At 39.5% G+C, this 11,482-nt stretch overlaps 1 protein-coding gene across 2 annotated transcripts; it reads left to right on the top strand.

Moving 5' to 3' along the window:
- The first annotated feature begins 2,291 nt into the window (after positions 1-2,291).
- Positions 2,292-11,041, top strand: pde6gb (phosphodiesterase 6G, cGMP-specific, rod, gamma, paralog b). Of its 2 annotated transcripts, none has more exons than XM_085963715.1 (5): positions 2,292-2,395; positions 2,829-3,017; positions 6,628-6,868; positions 8,142-8,182; positions 8,976-11,041. In XM_085963715.1, the coding sequence occupies exons 3-5, from the start codon at positions 6,663-6,665 to the stop codon at positions 9,050-9,052; spliced, it is 324 nt and encodes a 107-aa protein (XP_085819841.1). In that variant the 5' UTR covers positions 2,292-2,395; positions 2,829-3,017; positions 6,628-6,662; the 3' UTR covers positions 9,053-11,041. The 2 variants fall into 2 exon arrangements, with proteins under 2 accessions (XP_085819841.1, XP_085819842.1); XM_085963716.1 differs by having other exon boundaries at positions 2,345-2,436.
- The last annotated feature ends 441 nt before the right edge of the window (positions 11,042-11,482 follow it).

The raw sequence follows: 11,482 nt of genomic DNA, 5'->3' as shown, positions 1-11,482 counted from the left end.
TGCTGGCAAGGCCAGCATTTATTGCCTATCCCTAATTGCCCTTGCGAAGGTGGTGGTGAGCTGCCTTCTTGAACTACTGCAGTCCATGTGGTGAAGATACTCCCACAGTGCTGTTGGGTGAAGAGTTCCAGGATTTTGACCCAACGATAATGAAGGAACAGCAATAGTCCAAATCAGGATGGTGTGTGACTTGGAGGGGAACTTGCAGGTGGTGGCTGCTACCCTTGTCCTTCTAGGTGGTAGATGTCGCGGGTTTGGGAGGTGCTGTCAAAGAAGCCTTGGCGAATTGCTACAGTGCATCTTGTAGATGGTACATATTGCAGCCATGGTGCACTGGTTGTGGAGAGAGTGAATGTTTAAGGTGGTGGATGGGGTGCAAATCAAGCGGGCTGCTTTGTCCTGGATGGTGTCGAGCTTCTTGAGTGTTGTTGGAGCTGCACTCATCAGGCAAGTGGAGAGTATTCCATCACACTCCTGACTTGTGCCTTGTAGATGGTGGAAAGGCTTTGGGGAGTCAGGAGGTGAGTCACTCGCCACAGAATACCCAGCCTCTGATCTGCTCTTGTAGCCACAGTATTTATGTGGCTGGTCCACTTAAGTTTCTGATCAATGGCAAGCCCCAGGATGTTGTTGGTGGGGGAGGTGGCTAGACTCTCTCTTGTTGGAGATGGTCATTGCCTGGCACTTGTGTGGTGCAAATGTTACTTGCCAATTATCAGCCCAGGCCTGAATGTTGTCCAGATCTTGCTGCATGTGGGCACAGACTGCTTCATTATCTGAGAAGTTGCAAATGGAACTGAACACTGTGCAATCATCAGCGAACATCCCCAGTTCTGACCTTATGATGGAGGGAAGGTCATAGATGAAGCAGCTGAAGATGGTTGGGCCCAGGACACTGCCCTGAGGAACTCCTGCAGCGATGTCCTGGGGCTGAGATCATTGCCCTCCAACAATCACAACCATCTTCCTTTGAGCTAGGTATGACTCCAGCCAGTGGAGAACTTTCACCTTGATTTCCATTGACTTCAGTTTTACTGGGGCTCCTTGATGTCATACTCGGTCAAATGCTGTCTTGATGCCAAGGGCAGTCACTCTCACCTCACCTCTGAAATTCAGCTCTTTTGTCCATGTTTGGAGCAAGGCTGTAATGAGGTCTGGAGGTGAGTGGTCCTGGCAAAACCTAAACTGAGCATCAGTGAGCAGGTTATTGGTGAGTAAGTGCCGTTTGATAGCATTGTCGATGACACCTTCCATCACTTTGCTGATGCTTGAGAGTAGACTGATGGGACAGTAATTGGCCGGGTTGGATTTGTCCTGCTTTTTGTGGACAAAACATACCTGGGCAACTTTCCACATTGTCGGGTAGGTGCCAGTGTTATAGCTGTACTGGAACAGCTTGGCTAGACGCGCGGCTAGTTCTGGAGCACAAGTCTTCAGCACGACTAGGGATGGGCACTAAATGCCAGCCTTGCCAGCAACACCGCATCCCGAGAATGATTTTAAAAAAGTCACCAATCCTGCTATTTCTTGTTAATCTATCAAGAAATGTACTACAGAAATGCCAATCTGTTTTTCCTCCGTCACCAACCTCCCTACTCAAGCCTTTCAAAACTTAACACTTAAAAGAAGTCTAACTGGGAATGCCATTGGCAACTAAAATCTCAACTGAAGTTTTCAGTTGAGAGTCTAGTCCTTCAATATTACACAGATCTCTCTGATCTGGAGCTGGACTCACTCAGTTTGGTTTAAAAATTTAACCTAACCTGATGTATGTCACTTTTTATAAAATAAACTTTGGCCCAAATTTTATTGTGGCAGGGCATCTGCACACTTAGATTTAAAAAAATGTCTGTAGCAAGTTGCTGAAAGTGCGAGCTGATAACGGTGCAGCGAGGGAAACCAGGACCTGAGTGAAGAGGGGAACCAGCAGGGTATCTCCTTAACCAATCTGATTGAAGGATTGTGAAATTAACAGTGCAAGGACTGAGAAAGAAGTGTAAATTCGAGAGGGTGAATTCAATGTCAAATGAGGTACAGAAGGAGAAATAAAGAGAGGGAAAGAAAGATTGGATTAAGAGAGAAAAAAAGAAACAGAAAGGAAAAGTTTAAAAAAGTTACATTTAAAATTTTACATTAAAAAAATCGCCTACAATTAAAACCTGAAGGAATGAGACTCCATACTTGTAAATAGTTCATCTTCAGCGGCTGAGAGGTTGATTGGCAGCAATTAACACTTAGTACGTCATTAAAAGGGTACTTAGACTGGAATTAAGAAGACTTAACTTTCTGTGACGTGTTTAGCTTGTATCAGCCGCACAAATACAGCAACTTCACGCCATCCAATACATTTCACTGGTGAGGCAGGCAGTGAGATGTCGTTTTCGTGAAGCTAACGGTAGAGCAGCGCAACTCGGACAGCAACTGTTGGATATTTGAGTTAATCAAGCATCACCATTATTTTGACAGCAAAATCTGGGCCCAAGTTCCATATCCTTAAATGTGTCTGCAAAGTGCTTTCAAGCTTTTTGATAGTAATTCTCAACCTTATTAGTTTCCTAATGTTGACAGCTCTGGTGTTATAACTATTGAACTGTCCCTCTACGCATTTTTACTATATTTTATATCTTATTAAAAGGAAAGATATTTGCTTGAGATTGCATTTTATTTAAAAAGCCAAAATAAAATTGCATAAAGTATTCAACATTCTTTGTTTAAGAACGAAACTGGGGAAGGGCCTTTTCAGTTAGGTTTTGCTCCAAAACACCAAAAGGTGACATCTGAGTCGGGGCTCAGCTTATCTTCTTCATATCAGCCTTTTCTTCCAACAGTGACGTCATCAGATTAGTATGGGGACAGGCGTGATGTCAAAATCCTATTATTCAACGGACCAATAAAAGCTGGTTTCTGTGCAGCGGCGAGCCTAGAACTGCGTAGATAGAAACACAGAAGCATCGACGAGAGCTAGTTAGGGCTCTCGCCTTTCATTGGCGAATGTTCCCTTTTGTCTCCACATAGTGGTAAGTACCTGGTCTTTTACTTCTCAGCAACACAGTACATGCCTGTCAAATATATAACACATTTCACACAATTAGGTTGAGTATTAAGATATATGGCATTAAGGAGCATAAAACTAAATTAATTGAATAAAATAGCCAATAGGAGAGTTTAAGAATATTTATACTAATTGAGTCAATTAATGATGAAGCCGTGTTAAACGCATACCTTCCAGCTAATTAAAATCAATATTTGTATGGAAATTTCTGAGACTATTATCCAATACAGAAATATTCATTGTATGAATTTCAAAACTGCACATTCAAATGACAACTACCCATACTATTATATACTTAACAGGCTTCTATTGTAATAAACTAGGAGAAATTATTTGTCTTTGAAAATGTCTATACTTAAAGGAGGTGTAACCTTAACTGGCTTATACTTATGTTGAGCAGCTCTTAGTGTCAAATCTTATTGGAGTCTATTATGTTGACTTAAAAATGCCTTTATTATGTTTTACTTCCCATGAAGTTGTGTTCAGTTTTTCCTTTTCCTTGTCCGTTTGATAATTTGAATGTTGTTCATGTGAAGGTCAGAGTGCAAGATTCTTATAATTGTTTTTACATTTAGAAATGCTAGCAATGATTTTCTCTGTGGAGATAAGTACTGTGCATACTGCAGAGGGACACGAAACATCAACACGTCAAACATTTGTGTTGAACCTAGTCATCCTATTTGTACAATTTTATGATTAATTATACCAAAATATGGGGATAATCTTCACACAAATGTTTTATGCTACTTGTGTCATAACTGATACAATTGATCTACCCCCTGGATAATTAAAACACAGCTCCATTGAAGAGAGAAAAGACATTTTGGGATCTGAATATAAATATTTAGTGATAATTTCCATTGAACACACTGAACTGTGGCATATTAAAATCTAAGAACAACAAAGTCTCAATTAGGTTGTGATGGTCAGGTTGTTGGTTCAGTATTCTTTGCATTTTGACAATTCAGCTCCACTGAATTGTATGTTAATACTATAAAAACATCACCTCTGGTATTTTTCATCATAAAAAGATTTGTAGATACTGATGTGCCAGCTTCACCCAATGATGCTTTGAGATTTGTTTAGAATATTGTTGTTGCTTGGCTCCTGAAGCCATTGCACTTAAAATGTGGTTTTCAATAAGCCACAGGAATACTTTGTTTAACCGTAGGTACTTCTGAACAAGAACATTTTTTCTATTCTAAACCAATTCTTTCTGTCAATAATCTAGCAATAGATATTGGAATATTGCCCACTAATAAGGCACCAATCCTGGGAGAATCAGACACTGGGAGAGCATTTTGCTCTCTTTAAATTGTGTGATGGGATCTTCTACATCCATCTGAACAGGCAGATGAGGCCTTAGTTTAACATCTCATCTAAAAGATAGCACCTCTGACACTGCACTCCCTCAGTGCTGCACTGAAGTGTGTTCAATTTCTGGGCGGACTAGGTTTTTTGCATTTGACATGCCCTGTTCCAAAATTTGACCGGCTCCTATTGGGTGAGAAACAGCTCTTATAAAGCAGATTATAATTTCAATTGGATTTGGTAAAGTATACCAAAGGAATAATGTGCTTAAACTGCTCATTCCTTCACCATCTGCCTGTGATTATGTAGAAACTCTTCATGTAGCACATTGCATTTATTGGTCACCCCGAGAACATCACACAGATACAAAATGTTACTGAGGCACAAACATAAAGGTACTATTACTAGGAAAATAATCTTGATCCAAATTAAGCATGTATAGGAGAAGGGGTTAAATGTTTGTAAAAGTTGCATAAGCGAAGTAAAGTAAAGCGAAGTGTTCATTTAATTATGGGCGATGAGGGCCTTTCCGAAAGGTACATCTGGCTACAGTGCCCATATTCATTTAAAATGGTCACTTGACCAGTTCAGCTACTGAAGAACAGGTGGCTAAGTGTCAGGGATTTGTGTAAATAAGCCTCTTACTGATCTGCACTCCTGTATCAGCAAAAACTTAACTCAACTAATTAATGAAAATGCAATGTCAGTGTGTTAGGGTTGATTTGACCTTGAAACCCAATTTCCGGGCTTTCGTTTGTTAAAAGGTGTATTACTGCTGCAGTATTCTTAGGATTATTTGCAAACAACTGCACTGTTCTAAATGAGAATGTTACAGTCAAAAGCATAAAAACAACTTAAGTTAGTTTGTTTTTTCGGGATATATGGGGCACTTTATTTATATCAATTTACATGAAATAAAACAGCTTTGTTTGACTGCGATTCAAAATGGCACACTGGCATCTGGAGTATTAATTTTGAATTGTTTCTCTTAAAGACTTTAATAACTGTTTTATAAAGTCTTTATACCATCAGGTAATTTATCAGAATTGTAAACAATAGTGGTTGAATCTCATGTATAATTTCCATCTTGCCCACCAAAACATATGTAGCAGGGAAAAGAATTAAACATTTGGACAAAAAAAATGAAAGGAGAATTTGGCAAAAGCTCCTGTAAACAGTATGTGATTATAACTAAAGATCTAATTGCAGTGAAATAGCCGTCCAGCCCTATAAACGATATTGATCCAGTCATCTAGTTTCAATAACTTTGAAACTTTGATGAATGACATGGACTGCATCAGATAAATAGCTGGTGTAGTCTAGTTGTGAATGTGTTTAGAAAAGGGCATTACATATGGTTAAAATATGATTGACGGTGCAGTTTTTAAAAAGTTCCCAGTATAATCTAAAATTCTTCACTTTTCTGCACTCAACAAAAATTGCCGCTGAACTTTGTGTCTGAACATGCGGCGACTTTCCTACCAAGATTACAGCCCTTTTGAATTACTTTATAGAACATTTTCACCAATCATAGAATTATAGAAACTTACAGCACAGAAGAAGGCCATTCGGCCCATCATGGCTGTGCTGGCTCTTTGAAAGAGCAGTCGTGCTCAGTACCACTTGGACAGTGTGTTTTATCAACTAATTCTCAAAATATAAATATAAATTACAAAAATTTAGCATTATATTGTGATTCTGACATGTTCTATAATATTAAATTGTGCAACATATTATTTACAACCAATGTATTTATTCAGGGTTATCATCCCTGGAAGCCTAGAACTCATTGCAATGAACCATCTAGACACAAAAGGCATCAAGCGGTATGGGGAGAGAGCGTGAATATGGTATTGAGATAGAGGATCAGCCATGGTCATATTGAATGGCAGAGCAGGCTCGAAGGGCCGAATGGCCTACTACTCTGCGCCTATTTTTCTATGTTTCTATGTTTTGTCTTCCGTTACTTTACCTTTAAAAATCATTTGAAAGGAAGGAAAGAGAAAAGGGTTAATTCTCTCAACCTTAAATCCTTTGCCATCCCCCTCTCCTCTTGCTGCACTCCAGTTTTCACAATCCTATTACGAGCAGAACTATGGAAAACTAATCCCATTGTACCTGTCCTTGGTTCTCGTACCAGAGATTAAGATTAGTCGGAGCAGGGTCGCATTGATTGTTTGATAATCTAGGAGATATGAAGCAACGTCCCTGTATTTACCACGTTATTAATCAGCAAAGGTTTTTGGTTTTCTTTTGAAATATAGCACCCTAGTGAAGTGTGGAACAAAACCAATAAATTATGGCGGCAAATCCCCTGGAAATTCAACCAAACTTGAAAGCACAAGAGATGGCTCTCACTTTAGACACATCAAAACATGTGGGAGAAATGAAGTCAGCCACAAGGGTAACTGGAGGACCAGCAACTGCTAGGAAAGGACCACCAAAGTTCAAACAAAGACAAACAAGACAGTTTAAGAGCAAGCCGCCAAAGAAAGGAATACAAGGGTAAGAGAAAAAAAATCCATTTAACAAAAGAGGATGTGGCATCAGTAGAGCCATTAGAGGGATATGAATGGAATGAAACCTAAATTCAGTTTAGATACTGTACGATGCCTAAAAATATGAGCTGCGTTGCAAAACAGAATTTTAGATTTCCGCTTGTGAAATAACAACCCTACAACATTCTCACCTACAGCACGGTGGTATAGTGGTTAGCACTGTTGCCTCACAGCGCCAGAGACCCGAGTTCGAATCCGGCCTCGGGTGACTGTCTGTGTGGAGTTTGCACATTCTCCCCGTGTTTGCGTGGGTTTCCTCCGGGTGCTCCGGTTTCCTCCCACAGTCCAAAGATGTGCGGGTTAGGTTGATTGGCTATGATAAATTGACTGTTAGGGGGATAGGGTGGGATATGTGTTGGTGTAGGGGTTACGGGGATCGGGTGGGATATGTGTCGGTGCAGGCTCGATGGGCCGAAATGGCCTCTATCTGCACTGTGGGGTTTCTGTGATTCTGTGATAAATAACACCAGCTGGCAGTTATGACTGGTGTGCTTTTTAATAAGTATGATAGATGTGCAATCACTTCCGATCAAGCACTCTTTCACTGTTTCATTAGTTGCCACAGTCCTGCTAAGTCCTTGAATAGATGCTTTGACATAGACAGTTGGATTTCAGTGCAAAGGTCTATGGAATAAGAGAAAGGAGCTGATTGAAACAATATGCTAAAAATAATGTTTTAATATGCTCCTGATTCCCTCAATAGAACGTGCACATACAGACATTACTTCCAGTAGTGTACAGCTGGGCTAGAATGCAGAACACGACACTATGGAGTGGTAGAACACAAGCTGTAGCAATTTCTTCATACAATTTGTCGAGCTTTCTCAATGGCTCAAAGGATAAATGCACTACCTGGTGTTTACTAATGATACAATCTGGGAAGGTCCCAGGTCTGATCACCAGTCTCGACTGAGAAAGCTAATCTTAATGGGGGCAGCAATTCGGCCATTACAGCTTGCCTCAGGGCAACTGCACTAGGAACAGGGAAAAATCAGCCAAAGTTCCCACGCCCGATCACTAGCCAGTGAATCCTGCTGGAAAGTGCTCGTGTGTGGACATTGGATGAGGACAGAATCAGGTTCGGCTGTGATGCTACCCACAGTCAAATAACCTGCTGAAACTCACTGTCTATGCTCACATGTGAAGATTGATATAGGAAGCTTTTGACTCAAAGAATGGATTTTATGGGTTGTTAAACACTGTTTCTGCCTCTCCCATAGGTTTGGTGATGATATTCCTGGAATGGAAGGATTAGGCACAGGTATAGTGATATTATTTTTCCAAACAGGATTATTCATTATTCTAGGCTCATGTATTAACATTGAACAATCAATTATTTCATAGCATACTGCTGCCACATATAATGTTATTCAACATAGGCTGGCAACAGACTTGTACTGCAGTCTCACTGATAAATCACATTTTAAAAATGAAAAAGGCATATTATGGAAATAGCAAAATAAAACATATTACTTCAGACAAAACTGTCATGGACATGGAATATGTGTTAGTAAACCCCTCACTAATTCCATTCACGATAACCTCTGCTGAATACTAGTGCTCTTCATCGGAGCTGCTGTGTGTCTTTTTAGCTGTCAATATAAGGGCGAAACTTGTCCAATAACAATTATTTCCCTGCAACTAACTGAATGGTCTTTTGTAAAGTAATACCTCGGTATAGTCACCCATTTTGACAGTTACCCAAGTGAAGCTAAACCAAATTTTTCATATTATGCTGCTAAGGCAGTCAAGAAAGGTATGACAGGATTGTTTTTTGCTGATAAAATTCAACATTTTTGAATTATCCAAGGACACCACTTGGAAACATTTGTTATGACAGCTATGACGAGATAAATGTACCATTCAAGAATCACACTGAACAGTCAAAGAGAAGCCCATAGCTCTGACTCTTCCCTTTTTCCTGGTTGGAAGAGTGACCAATGGTCTACATGGGCATAAAGGCTGAGAAAAATAAAGTATTAAACATTTAGATGATAGTGGTAACACGGTGCTTACTGCACTCTGGATTAAATTATCCTCCTTTTGCTTTACAGATATCACTGTCATCTGCCCCTGGGAGGCCTTCAATCATCTGGAACTACACGAGCTGGCACAATATGGTATCATCTGAAAGCGACAACTGTCCCAGAATTCTGTGTGCATTTCTACTCTGCTCACCAGAAGGGTTTCCAGAACCTCCCTGCCCTTCCCCCTCCATTTCACCAGTGGCTTCAAAAGCAGAAATGAGACCAGGCCTCAAGATTGCAGACACAACTGCAAAAAAAAACCACATAATAGTAAAAGAAAAGTCTCCTTTTTAAACTCACATTTCCTTTGCAACCTTACTCCACTTAAAACATGAAAGCATTTTCCTTAAATGCACAGGTCAGAATTCTTGTCTCTCGTCTTCAACAATGCTGAACACTTTTCCACTGACCTTCTTTGATACAGTTTCCAGAAATGTTAGCTAGAAGCTGTTTGTATCTATGGGCATATTGCACATGTACTATTATGCTTTTTCAAAACACATCTCTATCGAAACATTATGACGGCACATATGCAAATTCATTCTGATCGTTGTGATTCTTTAAGCGTCGAACTTTGTAGGAGAACTATGCTGTGTGTGATTCTGTGAATGTGCAAGGTGGATTCCCTCACACATGCCTCCTTCTGAACAGCAGACTCACCCAGTACAACACCGCACTACTGCCACTACCTATCGAGTTAAAGTACATGTTCTCTCTGACTTTTTGACGTGTTCTAGTTTTAAGTAGTATTTTTTCTCCCCTAAAATGAACTACTCAGGGATTCTTAGAAATTTTAGGTTGCTAAGAGCTGCTTGAAATAAGAGCTTGCTGGTGATCTGTGTGTTGTGTGGGTGAATGATTTTATTGTTAAGCGATTACCCTTTGTCCAAGTTACCCACATACTTTCACTAATATGTACTCAATTTATTCATTTTCATCTTTTGTTTCTTTCCTTTGTTAGTCATTAATCTTTTTCATTTTATCCTCATTGACTGTAATTCATACGTTACCTCTTTTATTTTCTTTGTATTTTTAATTCGGGCAAGGCACGTCATTTCACCTTCAGGATCTTTCATAACTTGTGGTTTTAGATTCTTTTTTGCTTCTGCCATGACATTCCATCGGTTAGCATCTCATTAAAATATTCCACGCCACCTTCTATTCTATTTTCCCAAGTCTTGACCCATCATACCTTGTTATCCAACACTTTCATCAAATGTTGCAGTGTTCAGAAGCTCGCTGCATCTATTTCATCCTTTGTAGCAGTCCCTGTCCCCCTCTATCCGCCCTTTTACAGCTCATTCATCATCTGCCTTTTCCTTATCCATCCATTTTATGCTTTTATTCCATCTTCACATTATTTTTTATATCTTGTCTCACATCTTTCTATTTTTATGTGCTTGTCCCTTCCCTCGCTTGTTTTTACTTCACTAAATTCAAAATCCTCTTTTATCAGCTCTATAATATGGCACTTACATTTTCACCTGATCTCATTTTGATAATTGTTGTTTATTGTTGCTGTGCAAACTTTTTCTTAAAGTACTGTAACTATGCAAAGTGAATGCTCCAAATTGCACTATATTTTCAAAGCTTTTACGTTTGATGTTTCTTTTTGTCATTTATCTTTCCTGTAATATGCTAATTTCCTTTTATTCTTCACTATAAATTCCTATTATATTTTCCATTCCTAAATGTCACTGTGCTTTGCCTATGATTTTGGATTATTTCTTCAGTACTCTTGGAATACTGGACATTCTATCGAATCCATTAATTTTTCTTTTGCCAGTTTACCTCACTTTTTTAGTTTATCATTTTGAAAATACCAAAACCAATATATTTCATTAGGTTTTCCTATTCTTTTATTGCTGTGTTTCCTTTCTTGTCTGATTTGGGGTTTTCTATTCATATATAATTCTGGGGTAAAACCAATAGAAGGAGGCACGTTTAGGGAAAATCTGCAATGTCATGTGGGGAACATTAAGAAAGACCTTGATGGTTTCTAGTGTGTTTAAACCAAAAAATTTGTCATCTGGAGATTAGCTTGTTCTCTCTACAACATATATCTAATAAAGCTTGAAAAAAAAAGGAATAAATGTGCAACTTGCTTTTTATTTGGTTTTGTTTTAAATCCTCTAGTTAAGCCCCATACTCCACACAGCCTTGTGTCATCCCAGCTGGAAAACATTATAGTTGAATCCAAGGACAAGAGCCATTAGCGCCCCCTGCCCCTGTTTAGTTGAGCCACCAGGTAATAATCTGGATTAATATGGGAAAGTGAAATGAAGGTTTCCCGCTCCCTCCTCCAAACAACTTGGCCAAGTGAGCGAGAGGAATTATATAACACCCTTTTGCTGAAGTTGAAAGGGCCAGTAGCCCCATCGCGCTGGATGGGGACATTGCAAGATCACTAGATAGATAGGGATGAGGAAGGCCATTCAGTCCATCCTAGCACATCCATCCAGAAAGAGCTACTGTCATCCCCATCACAGCACCCAGCCAGTTCCCAGGGTTTTTGCCTCCACTACCCTACCTAG

The sequence above is a fragment of the Somniosus microcephalus genome, chromosome 21 (genome assembly GCF_052327205.1).
Source record: "Somniosus microcephalus isolate GS21.2 chromosome 21, FLI_Smic_1.0, whole genome shotgun sequence".
Lineage (NCBI taxonomy): Eukaryota > Metazoa > Chordata > Chondrichthyes > Squaliformes > Somniosidae > Somniosus > Somniosus microcephalus.
This window is presented reverse-complemented; position numbering and strand designations above follow the sequence as displayed.